This window comes from Crocuta crocuta, unplaced genomic scaffold, assembly GCF_008692635.1.
Source record: "Crocuta crocuta isolate KB4526 unplaced genomic scaffold, BGI_CrCroc_1.0 scaffold186, whole genome shotgun sequence".
Classification (NCBI taxonomy): Eukaryota; Metazoa; Chordata; class Mammalia; order Carnivora; family Hyaenidae; genus Crocuta; species Crocuta crocuta.
The window spans coordinates 2,401,846-2,426,466 of NW_027551569.1; the positions used below are offsets into that span (position 1 = coordinate 2,401,846).

The following is a 24,621-nucleotide window of genomic DNA, read 5'->3' on the forward strand; positions in this document are numbered from 1 at the left end:
TTAGTTGTTGTTTGGTTTTGGTTTCTGGTTTTATTTTGTTTGCCATGCAGACTCAGGACAATTCATGAGATTTAAATTATCTTTCTAGTGCCACTTTGGGTTCATGGTGTTTTGATGGTATTTCAGTACAGACACATTCATGACCCCACACCCTGTCAATTTCATAACTGCCAGTGGCTGCTGTACCTTTCTTGTTAATCTGGGAGTCTGATTGCCCAACTTAGGTGATACACCATGGTTTTTTCTTTAGTTATCAGGAAACGACTTTAAATTTCCCTGGGATCTTATCTGCTCCTTCCATGGGATTTGATGCTTTTGATTATATCTTAATATTTATATATGTATGCTTATACATATATAGATATAGGAAATACACACATTAACACACTATAATATATATATAAAACACATGTATATTCACATATATGTATGTATTGTTTTTTGCAAATGTAAAAATAAAGCAAGCAAAACAAGACTGACCTAACCTACCTGTACTCGGCTCACATTCAACGAAGTCTTCGTCATCGCTTGAACATTCAGCAGATGAAACAAGGTCATCTGATGTTGGCTGTGCACGTCAAAGGAAAAATAATGGGGCAGGAGGAAGAGAGAGGAGAGAGAGAGAGAGATAAGGAAACCAATGAACAAAAGCATCAAAGACTTATCGCTATGCCTTCTTGCCTTCCATCATTATGACCGTTTCTCTTCTCTAGAGAGGGCATGCTGTAGGATAGAGGATTTTAAACTCTTGTGTGTCTGTGAATGGTTATGGGGTCAGACAACCTGTATGGGTTTTATGAGAAGCTGAATGACTCAGAGTGGTTCCAGGAGGTTCAAGACTATCCTATCCCCATAAGTAACATGGTACAGCCTAACTTTGTCCTGACTGTAATCTCAATGTTGAGAATCCAAAGGGCAGGAGAAGGGCAATGCAAATGGTGGACAATACAAGAGTGCAAGCCAGCACAGAAAGGCACTGAGAGTTTTGAGACGGTTTCAATGCATATGGTGTGTGGTCTCAAGTGTATGATTTGGTGGTTGTGAATCTATAGGCTGGCATAATTAATGAACGCTGTGGAATGCAGTCTGTTCAGAAACAGTATAATGGCTTTTCTCGCTAGCAGCGATCTCTTCATGTAATTGCTGCAATTAGCTGAATTAGTAATGTAGGCCAGCAGAGAAATACCACATGACAGCCTCTGGACACAGGTAGCACTGTTTCTGACGACAGCAGAAAAAATCTAGTTGCCACAATAGTAATTCAACTTGAGACACTTTCTTTTTTCTATAGGATCCTACAGAAACTCCCCAATGCCAGGGAATGTGCTGCAAGAAATACATAAAACTGTACATATGGGTGGTAAGAAAGGCCTTTGCAATACAGGAGACAAGAAGACTATTTTCTGTACCTGGTACATATTGCGTGCACAATAAATACTATTGAATAATTAATCTACAGATCTTATGGCCTACTATGTGTGTAAGATACTCAATATATAGTAGTTGTTCAATAAATGCTCATTTCTTTCCCTTCTTGATATTAATAATATTAACTGACTTGCTGATTTTATTATTCCCAGTGCAATGAAGTCTGAATCCACATTCGAGAGGAAAAGCAATTACAAGCCAGATGCTGAGCTAGACATGTGTATATATTTATTATAGTTGTTATTAATTGATTAGATACAATTCTCACAACAATCCTTTGGGACAAATATAATTATTATACTTTTAAGGAGAACTGAAGTTCAGAGAGGACACATGGCTAGTAAGAAACAGTGAGGATTTGAACAGATACAGCTTAGTCGAAGTCTGCACTTGCGGCTCACATAGGCTTCTTTTACATCTCTTCTTACATGTTAATTACGGACTAAACTATGTCCTCCAAAATTAATATCTTGCTGTTTTAAGCCCCCCAGTAACTCGGAATATGACCACTATTTGTTGATAGAGTCTGTGTTAAAATAAGATTAGGGCAAGCCAAATCAAATATGACCAGGGTCCTTAACAAAACGATGAAATTAGGACACAGACAGGCACAGAGGGATGACTGTGTGAAGCCACAGGGAGAAGCAGCCATCTATAAGCCAAGGAAAGAGTTCTCAGAAAAAAACAACAACCTGCTGACACCCTGACCTTGAACTTCCAGCTCCCACGACTGTGAGAATATAAATTTATGTTGTTTAAGCTACTCAGTCTGTGCTTTGTTATGGCAGTCCTAGCGAAGAAAGGAACATGACAACCCACATGCTTTGTATTTCCAGATAACATCCTTTTTGATACACACACTAAGCACAGAATTACTGGGCACAAGGAATAGCAGAAAAACCACACTAGGTAATTGATTTCACTTAATTGACAGTGGTAGAGAGGTGCCTTAAACCATGTTATTGATCTTTATTCTACATTTGACAGGGGGATACTTCAACCCCTGCTCCTCCTTCAAGTTAATAGAAAAAGAATTTTCAAACATACCTTTTTTTTTTTTTCAATTAGACACTACTGAAGTGTGCATTTCACTTCCAGCAAATCGAAACTGGCAGTTGTGTTCTAGAGCCACCATTATTTGTATTAGAGAAATGGTGAGCACACCTCCTTGGAGTTTCTTGCTAGGCTTGGGCCCTGTGCAGATCTACTTTCAGTTATTTAGGGAAGGGAAGTGGTAAGGGAATACATGTTAACTTTGCAAATGTAGAAGGCAATCATAAGAGGCAATCAGCATTTTTGGAAGGGTAAAAATCATTCTTCGATAGTTCTAAAGCCTGAGTTGTCCATGGAGGGAAGACCTCCCTCAAGGACGCAAAAATTGTTTTGGGTGTGTAGGGGGCATGGATCTTAGGTGTTAAAATGGCTTCTGACCTGTCAAAAGCCTACAGTACTTAAACAAATATACGGTATATCTGTGGTATTAAAGTTTTATGGGAGAAAGGCAATTAGGAAAAAACAAGATTGTCTAAAAAATTCCTTAGAGGATGGTAGTAAAAAAGATGTCTAGAATACATTTCAAAAGTATAATCAGTTGGAAATTAATTGTTGATGACTTCATTATTAGGACCTTGCAGAATGGCCTGTATATGGCATAACTAGCTTAGGTTCCTACTATTGAGTGCAGACTAGTGAGTTAAATGAAAATCTAGTGAACTCATCTCAAGAACTGAAAGCCAGGCAATAAAATTTTAAAAAGTCACTGAGAAATGTAATAACTCTATTATGCAATGCATAACTCCAATAGAAACCAAAAAAGGCATTAGTGAAACATTAGTGGAAACTTTCAACAATTCTAAGAAAGTTATATTCATTTTGATTAACCAAAGATATGATAGAGTTTCTTTTCAGGAAAAGTACTAGACTCTGAGGTTGAATGATATTTACTATTTTCCTCTCAGCTTCCCCCTGCCTCCTCTAATTCGACACGAGTTCTCCCCCACCACCATGTTTTGGGTGACACTGTCCCTAGCACTGTCTTTCCCTATCTCCACCTCCACCTGTGTCCCCCAAATGGGGTTCAACCACCCCTGTAGACCACACACATATGCTCTTCCACATTTTCATTCCCTTTCTCTCCAGTAAACTGAAGCTGTGTCCCACTTCCCAGATATTTGACTTCTGCTGATCTTTTATATGAATATGGATGAATATAATATTCTTCTGGAAACAGAAGTACATTTTTCCAGTAGCTCCTGTTAATGATGGCTAGACTTCAAGGAGGGTCCACGACAGGCAGTCTAGCAGACCACAGAATGAGCAGGACTGACTCTTCACAGAGCATAGCTGTGACTCTCAGCTCCAACACTTATGGTCAGTGACCAGGGGTTGAGTTACTTCCCTTCTTCAAACTTCAATCTTCCCATCTATAAATTGGGATAGAGTGTCTTGTTATCAATTTAAGTCTAATGTTAAAAGTGAAGCTCTATTCCTGGCATATGGCATAAGCTCAGTAAGTATAAGCAGGGTGCCTGGGTGGTTCAGTTGGTTAAGTGTCTGACTCTTGATTTTGGCTCAGCTTATGATCTCATTGTTATGAGATCGAGCCCCGTGTCAGATTGTGCTGACAGCAGAGTCTGCTTGGGACTCTCTCTCTTCTTCTCTCTATCTGCCCTTCCCCTGCATGTGTGTGCACACTCTCTCTCAAAATAAATAAACTTTAAAATAAATAAATAAATAAATAAATGTTAGCTAAAACTAAGTCAATCAATCAATCAATCAATAACAGCAATGTGAAGCCTAGTTGCCATTCCTAGTTTAAAGTTTCCATCCACCTATGCATTTCTATCTTCAACGATTCATCCCCTTTAGAACTATTCTTCATTGCTGATAATTCATTATTTCCACTTTCATTCGTCACTTCTCGTTGCATCTGTCATGAAGAGTGATAAAGAAAAATACACTCATAGAGATGCCAGGAGAGCTTAAAAATCACTGGAAGATAATCTGTTTCCCATGGCTCTGGGTCCAGACAATCTGTGTGGGTTTTATGTGAATCCAGCCCCTTCCTTTCTGTCCCTCAGACCTCATCATCACCAATTACAGTCACTGCCAATGAAATTCCCAAAGCCATTACAAACATCTCAATCCCCTCATTGCCCAATGCAGTAACCAATGTTTGCCTGGAGAAACTGGCATCCAACACTACCAGGCCTGCCACAGAACACTGTGGTTTCAGAAATACTTGCTCTGCCAGGGGCAACAAGCTTTGATTTGCAAAGGACTCAGGATTTAGAACACTATATTTAGGGATTAAAAAAATTTTTTTTACTATTCCTATCCCTGACATATAAAAAAATCTCCAAATTACAAACCAAAGCTTTTGGATGATACATACTTAGAATCACATTCTAAAGTAATGACAATTTGATTCAAAATTACTCTTGGGAAAACCCAAGGTTTTCTTTTAGTAGCTCTTTAATTTTCTTGTCTATGCCTTTCCCTACATATAAGTAAATGCAGGGTCTAACTCTGGACTTTAGGGAAAAAGGCACAAGGTTTTTGTGCCTTTTTTTTTTTTTTGGACTATTGTGTTTACAAGGCTGGTGAATTATATTTCACTATTGCAGACACACACAGACTCAGGATATAATTATTATGAGTAGAATGGAACTATGGAATTTTGTTTTTAAATAAAATACATTAGCCCTAGTTTGTGTGTGTGTTTTCCTAAAATCATAATCATTTTTCATAATTACTCATAATTCCTTAGAAGAAAGAAAAGTCAGTACTCTTGAGAAGAAAAAGATATTTGAACTTTCTAGAATCATGCCTATTAATAACATTTACCACTTATTAAATATTTGCTATACTCAGATGTCAGCTAAGAGGTTAACACATATTAATACTTTTAGTACTCATAATAACCAAGGGGGTGGACATTTGTAGTGACATCTGCTATTTTTAACTGCCCACCACCCATGCTCCTTCAGGGAACAGTATTGCTTTAGCAAGTTCTTTCATTTGTATAGTTATGCTGGGAATGTTTATCAGGGGCCTTCTATGTCATCCTCATATTTTTTCCTCACAATGATTGCTTAAAACTCTCATAATTCCCAATGCCTGAGCTTAAGGTATTGACATATTATGGTTCCTGCATGTCAAATGTCCACATTATCTGTAAGTCTCTCAAGAAAGAACACAAGATCTGTGACCACTTCCAAGCCAAATAGTTTGATAGTAGATGGACTACCGGATCCACCGTCTATGCTATATGACTAGATCATCAAGGTGCTTTGTTCATCTTTCATCCATTCACTTCTTACTGTACTAAATATTTACTGAAAGCACTGTAGCTGTTATGAGGGGTAAAGTGATAGATAAACGGCAGTTCTTCTGCTCTGGGAAGTTAGTCTCTGAAGGGGGGACCAAGTAGACAGGCAAAGTTGACAGGGTAAACTGAATGCCTTGACAAGAGTAAACATAAAGTGCTGAGGGAGCAAACGGCAGGGCAGCAGAGATGGCTCCTGGGCAGGGGGAAGTGGCAATGAGCCCTGAGGAACAGGCAGCCCTGAAGCGGGGAAAATGGAGAGCGGCTGGTGGGAGGAGAAGGGCATTTTAGGTGAATCAACAGTCTTTGCAAAGGCTCAGAGGCATGAAGAAGCACAGCTTACTTGTATACTAGGGGTGAAAAGATGTACCAGCATGACAGAATGACAGCTACCTGAGTTATCCTGTTGTTCACGCAAACTCAGATAAGGAGCATGAATTGGAATATCCTGTCCTTTCAGACATCTCTCCTTCTTCCTCTCCCCATGTCTCATCAGCATCATCTGTCGCCTTCCTTTGGAAGCTCATATACATGGTTTCAGAACATCACCATGGGTCTGCCTGTGCCATCCCTCCACAGTGTGGATTAAAAGACCTTCCTTTGCCTTCTCAAGAGGAGGAAAATATTCTTCTGTCCCTATGTATTAGCCAAGTCCCATATTAAAAATAAGAACTCATATCACTCCATTTAAAGTATGTATTGCATATTTTTAATCCATATGTTGAAATTACTTGGTTCTGCATTAGGATTCATAAAACTAAAGATAGGTATTATAATAGGTTTCAATAAATTATCTGTCTGGAAGGAGCCCTCTTTGTTCTTTTCTTGAAAGATTTTTTCATTACATTTGTACTCTTTTCATTTTTCTACCAATGTTTATTGAAATTACCTTAGAATAAACTGGGACAGAAGAAAGCTCAAAACTTTGTCCATCCAAGTAAATTTATAGGTATATTTACCTTCCAATTCCCTCAGCTTCACGGAACTGGCTTCTCATTTTCCTCCAGTGAGTTATTGTTTCTGTAATCACCTGCTTCTAATTATTTACTCTGAAGGGGTCTACCTCATCTCAGCACAGGGGTGGCTCTACCTCATTCTTCATTGCTATCCATTATTTGGCATGGAGAAAAATGTCTGCCACTGTGGTCCGAACAGCTCAAGGTAGACTCACCATGTCCCCTCCTTCCTGCCCAGATGCCTATTTGTGACTTCAAATTCCAACCATAAGCCCTTTATCTTATACTGCGAAGAGGCTAATCATTTGGAGGGATAATCATTTTTCTCCACCCAGCTCCTTGGAAGCACAGTTATTTGACCGAGATTAAGCGCAAGATAAAATAAGTCTTGCCACAGAACAGCTTTATGAAATTATAAATAACACACTCAAGAATGATGATCGCCTTTCTTCCAGTGAAAAAGGAAAAGAGAAAGGCCCATAAATATTCTGAAGTCCCACAGAAAACAGCCATACATCTCTGCAGCTGCTTCATGCTGAAAAGAATTCAATTCCTTAAAATACTTGGTGTTTTAGTTTTTCTCCCCTGTACTTCTGTGATAAAGTTGAGGTTTAAAGTATCTCACATGAGAGAGAAAATCAAACAGCTTCATTATGAACATTTATTCTCTACTTAAATAAAGAATGTCTGGGATACTTTTAATGAAATAAGAACCCACAGACTGAAGGTAAATCTATAACCTTTAATGAGATTTGAAAAGCTTGACCGTCACAATTTAAATTTATCTATTAGGGCTTTATCAAATTTATGCCATTGCATAGCCCCATTTTGGATTAATGCTTATAGACACCCCTCCACCCACTGACACACACACACACACACACACACACACACTACTGGATAGTTTTTAGACTGAACCAAAGATAGAAGACAAAGCCTGGAGCTTGGGCAAACTTGTTAGAAGCAATAATCTCACCCTTCCCCTCTCTCTCACCACCCAGTCACTTCTTCTATCTCAAGCCCAGTACAGAAACAAGATATAGGATCGGGATTATCAATACCCTTCTCTAATTCTGAACATCCTCTTCATAGTCATCTTCAAGACAAACGACTGACCCTAATATGAGAAAATGAAACAAATGATTTGAACTTGTCATGCTTGAGTGTGAAAGCTCAGGGAATCCCATGAGACAGGCTCTGAACAATGGAGACAAAGAGGCCAAGTTCCATCTAGTTCAGATGCTTTTTGAGTTCCCCTCAGGCCTTACCTCTACGTGCCCACATAACTTTATTGGAACATCCTGTGAATTTTAAAACTGTCTTCTGAAGTTCATGCTATTGTGGGTTTTCAAAATATTCCTTTCCTCTTTTCTCTCTGCCCACTCCTGGAGATAATCACTTGCCAAGTCAGATATGAATGCGTACATATTTTACTTGACTCATATTTCCATGAAATGAGAAGGCTTTCAAGTCAATTGCCCTGGGCTACAGATATGGCACTCAGCATCATCAAATTTAGTTAACTGGACCGGAGCTAAGAAAACTGACTATGAAAAACAAAAACAAAATGGTTCATGATAGAGGCTATTAGGTATACATACATTTACTCATTCAATTGGTCTTCACCTAACAAACGTTTATTAGCTGCCTACGATGTGCCAATCACTGTGTGGAGGAGGCTACAGAGACCTAGTCCTTGGCCTCACGAGGCTTATAGACTACTCGGATGTGAGCCAGGCCAAACTAGAAAAACTGATTAGCTGCTAAACCATCAGCTGCAAAAATGTAAAGTTAAGGTGAGTCCATAAGTGGTACCCACTGTAGCAAAAACGGATTATTCACTGTCCTTCATGACAGCAGATCATAGAGGAATTTTACCAATAGCACCACCAGATATCCTTTAAACTCTGCTCATCCTCAGTAGCCTCCATATTCTTATTCTTGTTTTCCACACTGCATATACTGGAGGAGAATAAAAAAATGACATGATTTATAGTAACTTTTACTAATGAATTAACCTTTAGAGAAATCCCTTTACAGACTCAAGATTTAATTAACAGTGAGGAACCAAGCTAAGCTTAGCCAAATTTTGCACCAAAGATTGGGGGTCTTTCTTTCTGTCCTGGAGGTCTTCTAGGATTACATAAATAAATGTGGTGTGGCATCTTTTTTTTCTTCTTTTCTTTCCAGTTTTAAGATTTCTTCCATCTGCTCAAAAAAGGAAGGGTGGATCAAGAGAGAAGGGAGGGAGAAGGCAGAAGAGAGTGGGTAGAAGGGGGATTAATCTATCTGTTGTTCAAGGCAGCCTGACAGAGGGAAGAGGAGTATTGAACCACAGAAGATTAACCAAACTTCAATGTACCTTCCCCAAAGCAGGAGGAATGTAATGCTACGTGGTGTTCCACTGATAAGCAAATCCCTCTAAATCCTTTCAATTTATTTCTTGGCCTGGAGAAATTACATATTATTTAGGAGGCAAGGGAAAAAAAACAAACCACCCACCCACTCAACCACACACCATCTCTAGGAATCTAGACCAAGAGCCTATTGATTACATACACCTAAGGTCTGACTTGGGTAGCTCTTTTCCCTATTGGTACAGTCTTCTGTAAGGACAGCTAATCAGAAAGGCGTGGCTGTGTTTGTATTGTAAAGTCTTTGGTTTTTCCCACAAACTTTGTTTTGAGTATTTAGGGCCTAACCAGTACAAGGGAATGCCAAAATTGTAGCTGAAGCTCCAAAGACCTAATCTAGTTTTGTGGCTTGCTTATGTTCTTGTCTCCCTGGCACCTTCTTCTTCTTCTTCTTTTTCTTCTTCTTCTTCTTCTTTTTTTTTTTTTTTTTGTGGTATTTCCATGCTGAGTGAGCTTTTTACGCCAATACTATTACCAAAATCAAGCCTCTGTTTTGAATGGGCTAGTGACCAAGTTAAATATTAATATAATCCACAAAAAGCGATGTAGGTCTCAGTTACCTGATGGATGTTAACATTCTGTACAAAAATCTCTATCACAGAGAAGACCAATGTGTGCTTTTGAACTGAAATTTTACCATCATTCATTTCTCCATGTCCTCTCTTGCTTTGTAGTTCAGGGAGAAGAAATGGGTTTTTGGAAGAAAATAGGAAAAATAGAGTCATTTACTTTGTGGGATGGTTTTTCTCTTGGCCCTCTATTTTGTGGCCTAACCTTACCACTCAACACAGGAGAAACAGCCCTTCTTGGCAGCTTGAGATCACAGCTTTAGAAGGCTTAATAACAGACCAAAATATTGGAGGAGAGCAATGAGTTACAGAATAAAGTCAGTCCTGGATATTGGTCAGCAATTCTGAAAAAAGATGTAAGGTAGCTGTTTGATACGGAGCAAATAGAAGTGGTTCTCAATCTTTGATCACTGATAAATTAAGGTATGCTAGATGAACAAGAGAGAAAGGAGTGGGAAAATAGCAAAATGTTGGGAGTCAAACATAACCTAATATATATATAACCTACACACACACACACACACACACACACACACACACACACGATTTTTTCTTTTTGTGCTGTAGAAAGCCACTTTTACTGAAAAGAGTGTACAATGCATGTGATCATGTTGTGTCTGTCAATGTAGAAAACAGTTGAGAATGGCTGGCTACCTTGAAGAACTAAAAGTATGACAGATTCATGCCAAGACATAAGAAACTATGAGAGAAAAGCAAGCTCAAGACAATATAGACACAAGAAGGAAGAGCACGTTAGCACAACCGGGAGCTTAGTATGTGGCTCAGCAAATTTACTAAGAACAATCAAATGCAATGAATTGAATGTAAAATACAACTGATAAAAAGACGTTTCTTCCTAATTATCCTGAAAAGAGTATTTCCCACTCAGCCTTGGAATATAATATTAGAAAAGTCAGATACAGGTGTCAGAGCAACGGCAGCAGTTAAAGCCACTTTTATGCATTTGACGTATGATTTAATAACATACTGATGGAGTTACAGGTAATCTGCAGTAAATTTGAGTCAGAACTATAAGGTACAAATAAAAGCCAACTGAATAACATGATATCCAAGCCCAAGAGAGGGAAGAGTCAAAGGGTTTTGACTTTGGATTGAGAATTTATCCCCAGTTACTCATGTCTCAAAGACAATTCCAACCCCTCACAAACAGGATTGGGGGAAGGATTCAAACAAAGTTCTTTGACTTGTGTGATAAATCTCAAGTTAGAGAAACTTTTTTAGGTACTGCTGAATGGGAAATTCAGGAACCCAGATGGACTCACTCACCCTACAGACGTCACTTCCTCATTCCCAGGCTACAACACACCGTAAGTGGATTATCTCATTTTAGATACAGATTCAAAAGCAAACACAATAGAACTTTCATGTGGGAAAAGAAGACTATTCATTTCTCATTTCTTATGGATAGCAAGGCTAGTCATTTCTCCCTAATTTATAGGCAACAGCATTCATTCACTGTCAAAGTAGATGATATATATATAACAGATGTAATCCCAGGCTGGGGACCTATGTAATCACACAGGATTCTGTGCTCACAAGGGCCTTGAGCTTGGTTTAATGCTCTGCTCTCACCACCTTGAAGTTCTTGACCATTTTATTTTGAACTTTTCTTTTATAAGTAAGGTTCAACGAGACCATGGAGCATGTGCATAGGGAAAGGAGATACATGCGATGTATGTGTACAGTGCCACCCCAAATACATATACAGTTTTTGGTGCCCTGTGACCATAGGATTCTGTGGACCCACCAGGTAATGGAATAAGATGAATCAAACAGATGGATCTGAATGAATCCCCCAACTTTCTTCATAGAAGTCAGTATTATCTTAGAGACCAGAGTGACTAGGACTGAGTCTTGTACAAAGGTGACCACATTTGCATTTCCATCTTTTAGGGTTTCGTACCATGTTCTCTGATATGAACACACAGGTGAGTGTGTTACATCAGCTGAGGACGTGGGTCTCCAACACGCTATTGCTTTCCCTTTGAACCAGAAGATGCTTAGAAAGCAGAGAAGGCAATGGTGTTCTATCACATCCTTTCTATTAGCTAACCACTTACACTAAAAATAACAAATAGAAAGGGAAAAAACCCTCCAGAGATCGTTTTCCTTTCATTCTAGCTTATTCATCAGTAAAGGGAAAGTAGAATGTCAGTAAAAGAGGCATGAATCAAAGAGTGAAATGAAGGGGCGCCCGGGTGGCTCGGTGGTTAAGCATGCGACTTCAGCTTGGGTCATCACCTTATGGTTCATGGTGTGCAGTCACCATAGAGCTTGCTTAGGAGCCTCTGTCTCCCTCTCTCTTTGCCCCTCCCACACATGTGCTTACTCTCTCTCTCTATCAAAAATAAATATTAAAAAACTTCTCCTAAGTGAAAAAAGACAGGTGGAGAGTCTCTACTTTTCTGGTAAGAATGATATACATGTGCATATATGAGCCATGAAATAGGAATCGTGTTCTTTCGGTGAATCTGCATTCTAGTTAAATGCTCTTATATTTTCCTTTAAAACTAGCATCACACAATAGAAAGCTGAATGGTCATATTCACGCTAATAATTTAAACTTTTCCTTTTTATTTACTTAAAATAGCATTAAATAGAAAATAAAAAGTCCTAAGACAAGTTGAGGGACTGTGGAGAAAGGGAAAAAAAAGCTTGATATTTTTGTACTCTTAACAACAGTTTTTTTCTGTTCTTTGAACAAAAGTCCCCTTCGTTTTATTCTGCACTGGTTCCCACATATTTTGCAGTTGCTCCTGAGAACAGTTGTGTGAAATGTCTCTGAACCAGGCTGAAGGGTTCCAACAGGGGTTTTAGAAACTCAGATTATAACAAATAGTTGATGCTCTTGAAACTGGGTCCCTTGTGTTTCACTTCTGGCCTCATGAGTGTGGGTCTTAACCAGTCTTGTTCTCAGAGGGGTACTTTGGGATAGAGAGCAGCACCCCCACCCCCACCCCATGCTGGTATGACTTTTTTCTGTGTCCATGCCTCCCACCCCGTTCCCCCACCCCCATATCTGCTTGCACCAGAGGCTGATAAACATTCTGGAGACTATTCCATCATAAGGCCCGGGGCCTTGTTTATTCCCACTTCTTTCCAATTCTCAGAAGAGTTTCAATGCAACCACTTTAAAAAAGAATTATGATGGCATCATTTTCTTTAAAAATTTACAGTGTCCTTAAATATACACAGGGGCAGTGTGGTGGATGGCAAAATGGAACTGTGAATTGATCATACAGAGCCAAGGACCTTTGGTAGCAATGACTGTGGTACAAACTTCCCTCTGAGAACTCAGAACCAGCTGGTCTTGAGGAAAATGGGATGTATTTCCAAACTGATCCTCTAGGAAGAGAAAGTCAGTAAATGCCACCTCTGCTGAGTCAGTACCTCTTTAAAAACTGTGTCAAAAGAATATTTTTTAATTCACACTCTGACTCTTTGAAAGAAATCAATATGTCACTTGCTGGGACTTTTTTTTTTTTTATCCAAGCACCTTTCTTTAGCTTTTCTGTATTTTTCCCCCTAGTCTTCTAGAGAGCAAAGGAAAAAGTGTTTTGTTGTATTTATATTTATATTGATTTGATCACTTTGAGCAAAAAATAAACAGCTAAATACAGCTGAGTAGCTTTAAACAATCTTTTAGGGATCAAGATCTCTAAACAACATAGTCTCTCATTCTAGGTGATTGGAAATAAACAGAAATCAATGAAACAGGATTACTGGGCAATGAACAAGAGAAGCCACATTCATAATTTAAGAAGCTTCTTCTCATGCATTCATTACTGAAGAATGCACTTGAGCCCTATTCTATTTTTACAGCCGCATAGATTTCCTCCCAGCACGTAGACTTTTTTTTCTTTTCCTTAATTCTTTCTTTCTTTTTTTATTTTTATTTTTTAAGAGGTGCTGAAAAAAGCCTCTCTAAAATATGTCCAGAAGCTCCCACATTACGAAGGCTGCTCAGAGGAACTAACAAAGAAGGTGCTTAACATATAAGGCAAGGATTAGTTTTTGAAGCTCTTCCCCTCCCAGACCTTTCTGTGTCCATCAAAGTTCTAGGGAAGGAAGAGGGCTTGGCATAATATGGGCACAGGGCATGACAGAACATGGTCCCTGCCTTCAGAGTGTTCACACTATAGAAGGAAACACAAATGCTGGAGACACTGTCAATATCCACTCTACTCTTCCTCCTTTCTAGGGCTGGTGACGTGACCAGCCTAAACGGATCTCCTTTGCAACTACATGTAGCCATGTGACATCAGTCTGAACAAAGTGATAATGGATAAAGAAATCTGCTAGAGATTCTGGAAATACTTATTCTATTCCCAATAAAACAGGAAGGAATGGCGGTGCCACTGCTCTTCCTTCTTCCCTGGGTTAGCATGGGCTATGTGAAGCAGCAGCAGCCATCTTGTAACCAGAAGGTGGAGTGTGAGGGAAAGAGCAAAAGTTCTGAGAAGCGAACTCTAATAGTGCCAAATGCATGATCTGAGCCCATACAAGCAGTTTTCTTCTATCCAAATGCCAGAATTCTTGTTAAGTGAGAAACTGTATCCCTCTTCCATCACTTCAGGTCAAGTTTTCTCTTACTTGAAGGTGAACACAATCAGAACAGGGAGAGCAATGCATAGCGAGCAACCAGAGACAGAGATGATGCAAGGTGTCATGTGAATGACCACTAGCTTTGGTGGAGATCAGGCCCCAGGTAGCATTTTAATAGTATCTAGGGGTGGGATTTGAAAAGCTTCACAGTGATTCCCATGCTCTTATATGTCAACGTATGGCCCAGTTGAGAGTTCAAAAGGAGTCTGAGAGGAGAGATTATTTTGGAGTTGGAGAAGACGGCATAAACATTAGTGAGAGAATATATTTTGAATTGAATACTTTGTAAGTATGTGCAATCCACATATCCCAGACTGAAGAGATCATCCCCTGTCACTGTTGCCATTCTTGGCTCTGTCTATGGCACCACTACTCACCAGAACAAGCCTAAACCCTCAGGCTCACCTCTGAATCCTCTCTGCTCAGCATCACACCTCCAGGCACCAAAACCTTCAAAGACCATCTCTAAAATGTCTTTCTACCTTTCATTTATATGGCCCTGGCTGCTTATACGGATGAATCCTGAGAATTTTTAATCAGACTCCCTGCCTCCACTCACCTGTCTATCTTCAATGAACCCAATAAGGCATTGCCAGAAGAAAAACACAGCTTTCAATGTGACACTCTCTTCTTCCAAATTTATCCACTTCTGTCAAATGGATTCTAGACTTAAGTTTTCTTTAATTCAAGATCTTCCACCTCTGGGTTCCAATGTAACTTTGTAGCACGGTATTTCACTACCATCTGCCCCTGTAGGTACCTCCTCACTGAAACTACTAAATAAAAATTTGCCGAAGAGTCTGAGTGGCTCAGTTGGTTAAGTGTCAGACTCTTCTTGATTTCAGCTCAGATCATCATTTCACAGCTCTTAAGATCAAGTCCCGTGTCAGGCTCTGTGCTGACAGTGTGAAGCCTGCTTGGGATTCTCTCTCCCTCTCTCTCTACTCCTACCCCACTCATTCTCTCTCTAAAAATAATCACATAAACTTAAAAAAAAATGTTTTCCATTCTTTGAACAAGCCTGATAAGTTTCTGACAATGTCTTGACTTATAGTGCTCCTTACTCAGCACTATCTGAATTTTATTCCATTTCTATCTACCTGGTAGAAGATTGTCCATATATTTCTTTAGAACACAACCCAAATACATTTTCATGCAGCTTTTTCAGGATCCTATGGCTGAGAAATAAAATATTCTAGCAGGCCAACTTAGTACTTTCTTCAAATCTTAATGTACTTACTATATTCTGACTTATAGTACACATCTGACTTAGGTTTTCCTTCTACTTGATTGCTACTTAAGCAGAGATAGAGCCAACTATACCATCAAAGGAAAAGTGTTGTGTGTGGGGTCAGAAAACATGAGCTCTGCCCCTGGAGGGGAACCCAGGGTGATCACAAGCACTGTGTGCTCCAGTTTACTCTCCTGTAAATTTGAGACAATGACGTCTATCTCATGTTTTGTTGTGTGGAGTGAAATGGATATAGACAACTCAGACATGTTGCTATTCTGTGATAAGTTGTCAATATCCTAATGCTATTTGATACCAGTTTGAAATTATCCACAGGGCTACAGTGCTAGACCAGACCTTGGGTGCAGGATATAAATTTAAATGTATAGCAGGTGCTCAGGGAATGTCAATGGATTTAAGCAGAATTGAATAAGCCAAGAGTCATGTTTAAAAGTTGGAAATGATATGATGGGAAGAGAGAAGCATTTCCCATTCTTGTCAGATTATTAGTAATTCTGACCTTAGAAGGTGTCAGGGACAGGAACATTTTTACAAGCTAGTTGTCAAGAATGGGAGTTGCTCTGGAAGAGCATATTTACTTTCAAAATACAATATGTCTCATTGGTCCAGATAAGCGTATACGCAGGAAATATACCCTGCAACCCCACAACCATGTACCAGTGAGTCAATTCCTTACCTGTAGGACTATAGGCTTAAGGTGAGTCAATCTGTAGTAGATATTGGGGCAATTTAAAATTTTAATAGACCAATCTTTTGCAAATAGTCCAGTAAATGCCAAAAACAAGATTTGGAGTTCTGCTTCTCATTATTCCAAATAGCCTTGGCTGAGGGGAGACTAGAAAGAACCAACCTATGGTTTTTTGGTCACACTAGTCCTCTCTCACTTAAATCTTTAAGTATATTTCTTTATATAAAAGAAAGAGTAAATGTAATCTCTCTGAATAAATGCCCTGTAAAATGACTTCAGCAATTATGCTGTTTGTAAGTACCTCTGAGTCCATTAAGATAAACATCTATCTTTGAATATTCACATTAATGCACCAGACTGTTCTTTCTTAGATAAATCTTACTTGAACACTGTGCAGTTTATCATCCCTCGCTCTTCTCTTCGATGCACACATTAATGCATGCAGGGGAAGAGCATTTAAATGGTGTTAGTTGCAGAGCACACATTAATACACAGGCAGTCTCTAAACATCTTTAAATTCAGAATAAATATACTTTAGGTCTTAAATACCTTCAGAGGCTGAATACCCAGGAACACATCAGACTGGACTCTTAATTTCTCACATAACTAATATCTTACAGGCAAAGGCAATAAATGCTTATATTTAAAACTGTTCTAATATGGTTCCAATCGCTCAGCACACAGAGGTTCACATAGAATCTAATTCCCTAGTTACGTGTCTATAAAAAATATATATATCTTTATTTATATCATAGCAGATATGTATAGCTATATTTCTATTTTAAAGCTTGGGCCTAAATTTCATTAAACTTTACAATCAAATTGGCACAATTCTCAAGAATCCCCAATACCTGTTGACACCACTAGTTTCTTCTCTGTTCAAGTGAAGGGCAAACATACCCCATAAGCAGTGCATGGCTTTAACTGCCTTCTGTAGCTGTCATACTGGCTATAACAATGATATCATCAGGGCAATATAAAACTTACAGTCCATTCAACAGTCAGTGCAGCAGGAGACTGGATTAATCAGAATTAATCCAGCCATAGTGCTGGAGCTGGGTTCTGGATGCTTCGGCTGTCCCAGGCCTTATGGTATAGACACGGGGAGATCCTGATGGGAGGGATGCAGGTGGAAGTAGAGGACCCTTGGGGGCTTGAGGCAGTGGCTATTTATCAACGAGTATCAAAGTGTTCCAGTAATTTTAACAGATTTAAACAGATTGGTTAGCAGATGCCGCTAAGGATGCCAAGGTGAGACGTTAAATTTGTCTAGGAATAAATTCCTCCATACTGAGAAGAATTCTGCTCCGTGGGCTCCAAGGATATTCCCAGCTGCACCCAGGTGGATGCCTCACCATTTTCTTATTCAAGTCTTCTCTGCTTTGGGGGAAACAGAAAGGCATCTGAAGTGGCCCCCGTCCTCCATTTTATAACTAGGTAGGTGAGTGCTTGTGATAAATGTCTTTAAATAATAGTTTAAAAAAAAAAAAACAACTTTAGAAAGGGCTCTGAGGGAAGAGCAATAACTTGTGACTGGAATGGCAGGGAACAATTCATGAAGCTGATGGTCTTTGGGTTTGGCTTTGACAAGATATAGGGTATTAACAGGCAGAAGTGGACACAGAGAACCCAGGGAATGGCACAAGTTAGTGCAGAGAAGCAGGAAAGTAAAAAGGGGGAATTGGGAATAAGAGACTAACTTGGTTTGTCTGGAGTGTAGAGTAAACATGGAGACGTTGGGTAGTGGAATGGAAAAAAAAATTATATAGAGAGAGCAACAGACGGACATGAAGAAAGACAGAGGAGATGTCAATGGCTCCAGGGAAACTCACCCTTGTTACCTGACATACAGACGAAATCAAATATACACTAATCGTGCACCAGCAAGATGATCTACTTACACAAATGTCAGTACACAGTATTCATTTAATCCCAGGAGGAATGCACATTCCAAGCATTTAAAAACATTTAGGCCAAGCTCATTTTCACTCCTGGAGACACTCTGCTGAATGAGGACGTTCCTATAGACACTCCAGAGATGAATGGAAGCCCTGTCTGTACCTCTTCTTAAGTAAGGCCTCTACGAAGCCTTACAAAGAATTCCTGTCTGTGGGTAAGCATTTTACTCCTGTTTGGAAATTTATCCCGCAGAGTTTTTCTGTCTTGCAACTGAAGAAAATGTGTAGCCTGGGAGACAGTTAATAAAGCCTTGCAGAGTTACTTCCCACCCTGTTAGAGGCGATTAAACGCCATACATTTGGAATGGTCATGTTTATGCTGGTGTGTGTGCATGTGTGCGTGTGTGTGTGCGAGAATAACAAAAACATAAAAGGGACAAAGTTTTAATGGCCCAATAGATTCCCAGCTGGAACACACTTTACGAAGAGAAAGTTACATAAAAGAAACTTCGGCAGCTTTAAACACCATCTGGGCCATGCTGTGCTCATTTAAGCTTTACCTGTTTAAAAAAAAAAAAAAGGCAACACAACAGAAAGTACCTACAAATACAACTAGAGAAGAGATTTTCTGATTCTTTGGAGATCAGATGCTCTTGCCTTCAAACGTGTGCAGCACCTCGCCTTCAGTCCTATTTGGTTCAAGGATACAGTTTCCTTTTTAAAGTAGCTAAAAGGGCCTTCTAAAGTCCAGTCCTAATCTTTGGAATAAAAATGAAAAGATGTACAAAATAAACCCAGTACCTTTTAAGCCTAATTTAGAGAGATTTCCAAATAACTCAATTACTTTCTGTAGTCTTTATGAATCCCCATAGGTAAAACATTGGCATTTCCAAAACTTACAGCATCATGCAACCAAAGAAAGGAAAGACAGTAACACTAAGGGCATTGAACTAAACCCAGGACTAAAACAACAGAGTAATAAGCATAGAGAACACCATAGCTTCCAGTTTCTTATTTTAATTAGTCAGAGTCAAGTTGGGATATTTAATATTCATAAACCAATTTATGGGTAGAAATGCTTTTGGCTCTTGCTTCAGTTTTTCAACTAAACAAGAATCCACCTCCATCTTTTACATAAGACATTAGTATATGCAAAGGAGAGAGGTTTGAGGGAGGGTTTAATTGTATCTTTTTATTAAAAGGGAGAGTACTATTTTCTCTGGGGAGACAATTTTGATGTGGGGTTTTAATTGCCAAGACTCACAGCAATCCGTCAAACCGTTTTTCTTTTCTTTTTGCATTATAAGGGTAATGAGGAGATCACCAAAGAGGCAAAATCACAAAGGTCATAGATTGAATCTAGAAAGACACACAGCATTCATACTTCCTTTACACAGTGGGTCCTAAGGCTTAATCAGCAAAGTTTTTTTTAAATGTTTTATTTATTTCTAGGAGAGAGAGAGAGAGAGAGACAGCGAGAGCAGGGGAGGGTCAGAGAGAGAGGGAGTCAGACTGAAACAGGCTCCAGGCTCTGAGCTGGCAGTCAGCACAGAGCCCAACGCGGGGCTCGAACCCACGAACCGTGAGATCATGACCTAAGCAAAAGTCGGACGCTGAACCGACTAAGCCACCCAGGTGCCCCTTAATCAGCAAATTTAATAAAACACAACTAGTTTATGATAAAGGAACTTCTAAAGACATATATAATAGCCTTATAATTTTACATAAGAAGATGTATGTTAGGGGCGCCTGGATAGTTTTGTTGGTTAAGCATCTGACTCTTGATTTCAGCCCAGGTCATGATCTCATGATTCGCAAGTTTGAGCCCAGATGTTTTAGCCCCACGAGTTCAAATACAAATACATAAAACAAATACATAAACTTTAAAAAAAGATATCCGTAAAAACATTACTTTTAATCACTTTTTTTTTTTTTTTTAATTACACAAGGCCTGTTGAAGAAACTATGTGGATCTGGACAAAATGACTTGCTTTGAAAATTTTGGGAATCAGATTCTCTGGATGGAGTTAAAGAATGCTTTGAAATTTCTCTTTGTTAGTGAATGTCAAAATAGTGAGGTTCTGGAGAATAAAGCAATGAGAATCTGGAAATACAGCCTCCCTCCCATAAACATTACCATTTGATCTTTAAGGGATAGGAAAAGAGGGCTACGAATAGCGACTCTACATAACACAAGCTTTTTTCTTTTTTTCTTTCTTCCATTCTTGCTTTTTAAAAAATCCTCATCTGATTCATAAAAAAGCAATTTAAAGCATTTTAGTTTCTTTTCCCACTTAATAACAGTAATGACCTTCTAGGTCAAACATTTCCTCCTAGTTAATGATCGGTTAGCTGAAGCCTGGGTAACAAAGACCTGCAACCTAGTCACTAACTGCCAATTAACATCCACTTTCTCAGTCAGTGCTGTTTAAATATAGCAAGATATATGCCAAGCTATCCATGGAGGGCTGGATACCAAAATCATATCATTAAAAACACACTTCTATCAGGGCAAGGCTCCCGGGACATTTACACTATCAGAGCAGTGGTTTTTCTGAAAGATAGGCAAGTGGCAATGTGTCTCCTTGCTCCAATTCTCAGCAGAGGGACTTTGCCTGGAGAAGACAAATCCCCTCATCTCCGCTGGTCTGTGAGAGAGTCAACACTGCACACCCCACAGAGACTTAATGGGGACACTTCAAGGAAGAGCTCCTGGGTCCAAGTGCTGTCCTATGCATGTGGCCAAAATCCTTATCTCTTTGGGTCATAGTAGACCTCCTGCTAGTGTCTTACCACATAAGGGAATAAATCTCAGGAAAAAAAAATCCAAATTTAGATAATTATATCTTGTGGCTTTTCTAGCAGGCTTAATTGGATTCAGTTTCTTTCTTCTCTATATGTTGTAATCTCATAGAATTTGTGAGATTACATAATAGCTCTTTAGCATTCCCAGGCAATATCTTAGAAGCTGTAATGCTGTTGGCTAAAAGTTTCAAGACAATAATTTGTTGATTAATATTTTAGAGCTATATTGCAAGAGATGATGAAAATCACTATCATATTACCAAATCTGTCATTCATTCATTTTTTAATGCCCCCAAAGACTTCAATGCATGATGGAATAAATAAACTTCAGTATCATTCATTATGGATTCCATACACTAGCCCCGTCAAATGAATGACACTGTTCTAAAAATCTTCAAGGGATTATGATAATCATGTTTTTCATCCCTATATGGACTTCACTCAGAGTACTCTTTACATATGATGCAGAGTCCTGTCAGGACTAGTCAGAGGTCATATGCTTAACTGACACAGAGGAGACCAAGCAAGTCTCCTGGTCTCCATCAACTGTTTTTACTCCATGATAGTATGAGAAAGTAACAAACTTAGGTTAACGACTTAGGAATTGGGCTAATGGCTACCAGAGAGAACAGAGAAGGGCACTTCATATCTTTTAAATTTTAGTCAACTTGTTACTAAACCTTCTGTGAGCTTTTCCTTTAAGTGGTAACTTGTTTAAAATACATACTTTAGAGAATGAAAACACACTTAATACTTATAGCACAGTGCATAGTGTTTTCAAGGGACAGAAGAGTTTGCAAGTTGTGGAGGGAGTCCAAAGGTTATCAGTTACCAGTGGTAATGAATAAGGCAGGTTTGTCCTTTTATTTTTTTAAAGCACAACTGACATACAGTGTCATATTAATTTCAGGTGTAACTTGAGGCAGATTTGTTCTAATGCAATGACACGTTTTATAAGACCATTCACCTGCAACAAGGCAGGTAAAATAGAGATCATATTAATTCAAAGCATGTGAGGCAGCATAGAACAAAACTATGTAGAACACTTACAGAGCCTTTTTGCCACCACCTTCCCACCTGCAGAAGAGACAAATAATAGCTTGTGATGAGCAGCCCCAGTAAAACAACATGAATGATCTTGGACTTTTGCTATCAGTAATCTGAGCATTTGAACATTAGCTCCCATGTGGTGATTGGGGGGTGGAAGGGAGGAGGATTAGATTTGTGTGGAAAGCTGCTTCCATAGCAGTGGATTCAATTTGTATTTTGAGTCACACAAAAGGCCAATAAATGTCCGTCTTTGCTGAGCTTTACTGTGTCCTTGATCCAGGCTGAAATAGTGAACTGGATCAGGTGAAATGCAACTTCTTCTCATATCCATAGAACAATGTGATGGAATCATGGATCAGAGATCTGGAACCCGGTTGTCTAGAGAAGTACTGAGGGCATGAATTGTCTCAGCCTGTACTTTCATGGAGCATGACCAAAGGGGCAAGTGCTGGAATCAGATTCTGTTGGATAGTGACAGATATCAGCCCACTCTCTTCCTTCCTTGGCTCCTATGACCTTCATCATATCATCTGAATTACCATGCATTTTGGTCCTACTCTTTCTCCCATATCACATTGCCACTAACTTCTCTATTTCATACCCATTCTTTAGGATGTTTATTTTTCTTGGGGTCCCTGGGTGGCTCAGTTGGTTAAATGTCTGACTTTGGCTCAGGTCATGATCTTGCAGTTCATGAGTTCAAGTCCTGCATTGGGTCCTGTGCTGACAGCTCAGAGCCTGAAGCCTGCTTCAGGTTCTGTGTCTCCTTCTCTCTGCTCCTCTCCCACTCATGCTCTATCTCTGTCTTTCTCTCTTTCAAAATAAAAAAAAAGTTAAACAAACAAACAAAAAAAACCCAATGAAAAAAAACCCTAAAATGAATTTTTCTTTCCTTAGTTACAGGCTGGCCATTTGAATTAGATCAACCAACCTATGGTATACAGCTTGGCTAGCATTCAGAAATTAAATAAATAAATGGGTAGGCATAAAAACGGAACATCAAGAACTAAGAGAAAGAACATTTTAGAATCTAACAAGACAAAACTATATTAACCCCTAAAGCTATGCGGTTAATTTGCAAAACAGAAACAGACCTTTATTCAATTTTAAGAGTTTCACCAATTATTTTTTTAAGAAGAGAAATTTACTTTTTGAACCAGCAGTTTCAATGTGCTTGAATTATTTATTTATTTGTTTATTTATTTTGAGTGAGAGCATGAGTGGGGGAGGGGCAAAGAAAGAGTGAGAGAGAATCTCAAGCAAGCTCAACTTTGTCAGCACAGAGCCCAATGCAAGGCTCAAACCCATGAACCGCAAGATCATATCCTCAGGAGAAATCACGAGTTGGACACTCAACCGACTGGCCCACCCAGAAGCCCTAAAAATGTGCTTGAATTTAACAAGAGAGAGATGCATCTTACACAAGAGTCAAGGTATTGTTAGAGAGACTGTCTATAAGAAATACTCTCTAGAGGGTTTTTTGAGTTGGTAAATGATACAGATGCAGCTCTGTTCATGACATGTCCACATTTGGGGGCACTGAAAAGACCCTAGTCATGCAAGAACTTGAAATGAAGTCAAGGGGCCCTAATGATAGTTTTCTAAGATAGAAAAGATGAATAGTATGCACTAGAAACATTTGTACCGCCAACATTTAAATGAGGCTTCTTTAGTTGATCAGGATATTAATTCAATGGAACTTTCTATCACTTGTGTGTCCCATATTGAGATTGTATTGGACCCAGCTCAATACATATGGTAGAGATTTTGTGATTATTAAACAATGAACCCATGTAGATTTGAAAGTGGTATACAACTAAGAGGCGTAGAAGTTTAGTGGCTATCTCAAAATGAGTAGCAAGGAAACAATGAAGAAATAATTACCCTCAAAAAGTGTTCATGAATTGCTTGGTTTTCCCCCAAGGCCAGAGGTATATATGGAGCCTTCAGCTCTGTATATACCTTTTTTTCTAGAAGTGAGTAGGAGTATGGAATTGTACACTTGCTTAGGGAGATGGTGTAAGGAGAGATAACATTTAAATTATGGAGGCCCAAGGAATGTGTGCTCACAGAGATGCCTCACTGAAAAATGCTAGATACTCTAGTCTACTCTAGACCAACAGCTCAGGATAGAGAGAGAGCTCCAGGAATGATGGGTGAGTATAAATCAGGAAGCTAGTGAGATAGGCCAAAGAAAGACTCTGAATCCACAGGGAGAGAATTTCCAGTAATCTGTTGTCATGGTGGAGAATGTGGTCAGATTAAAATAAAAGAAGCCCCAAAGTCCAAACAGAAGAGAATCTGATAGTTTCCAAGACTTAGAAACAAGCTATAGTCTGTGTCAAAGAAAAGGTAGAAGAGTAAATTTAAAGCAACCACAGTAACAAAGCAGTAACAATTGTACACTATTAAGTACTGTGTGTCAAGCACTGCGCCAGGTGAGCATTCTGTTCCATTTAATCCTCCCCTTGTGGAATTAGTTTTACTCTTTCTATTTTGCAGAGGAGGAAACTGAGGTTCAAAGAGACTGAAGAATGTAGATGATAAGTAGCAAAACTACAATTTGGATCCAATTCTAATTCCAAGCTCCTTCTCTTAACTATTAACC

General features: G+C 39.0%; 1 protein-coding gene across 5 annotated transcripts in view; it reads right to left on the minus strand.

The window, feature by feature from the left end:
* NRXN3 (neurexin 3) overlaps positions 1 to 24,621 on the minus strand; it is a 1,503,781-nt gene that overhangs the window by 57,161 nt on the left and 1,421,999 nt on the right. For all 5 annotated transcript variants that reach the window (XM_077750623.1, XM_077750621.1, XM_077750622.1 and 2 more), the window contains one exon: positions 490 to 568. In XM_077750623.1, the coding sequence (XP_077606749.1) occupies positions 490 to 568 (79 nt within the window). The remainder of the gene's footprint in view (positions 1 to 489; positions 569 to 24,621) is intronic.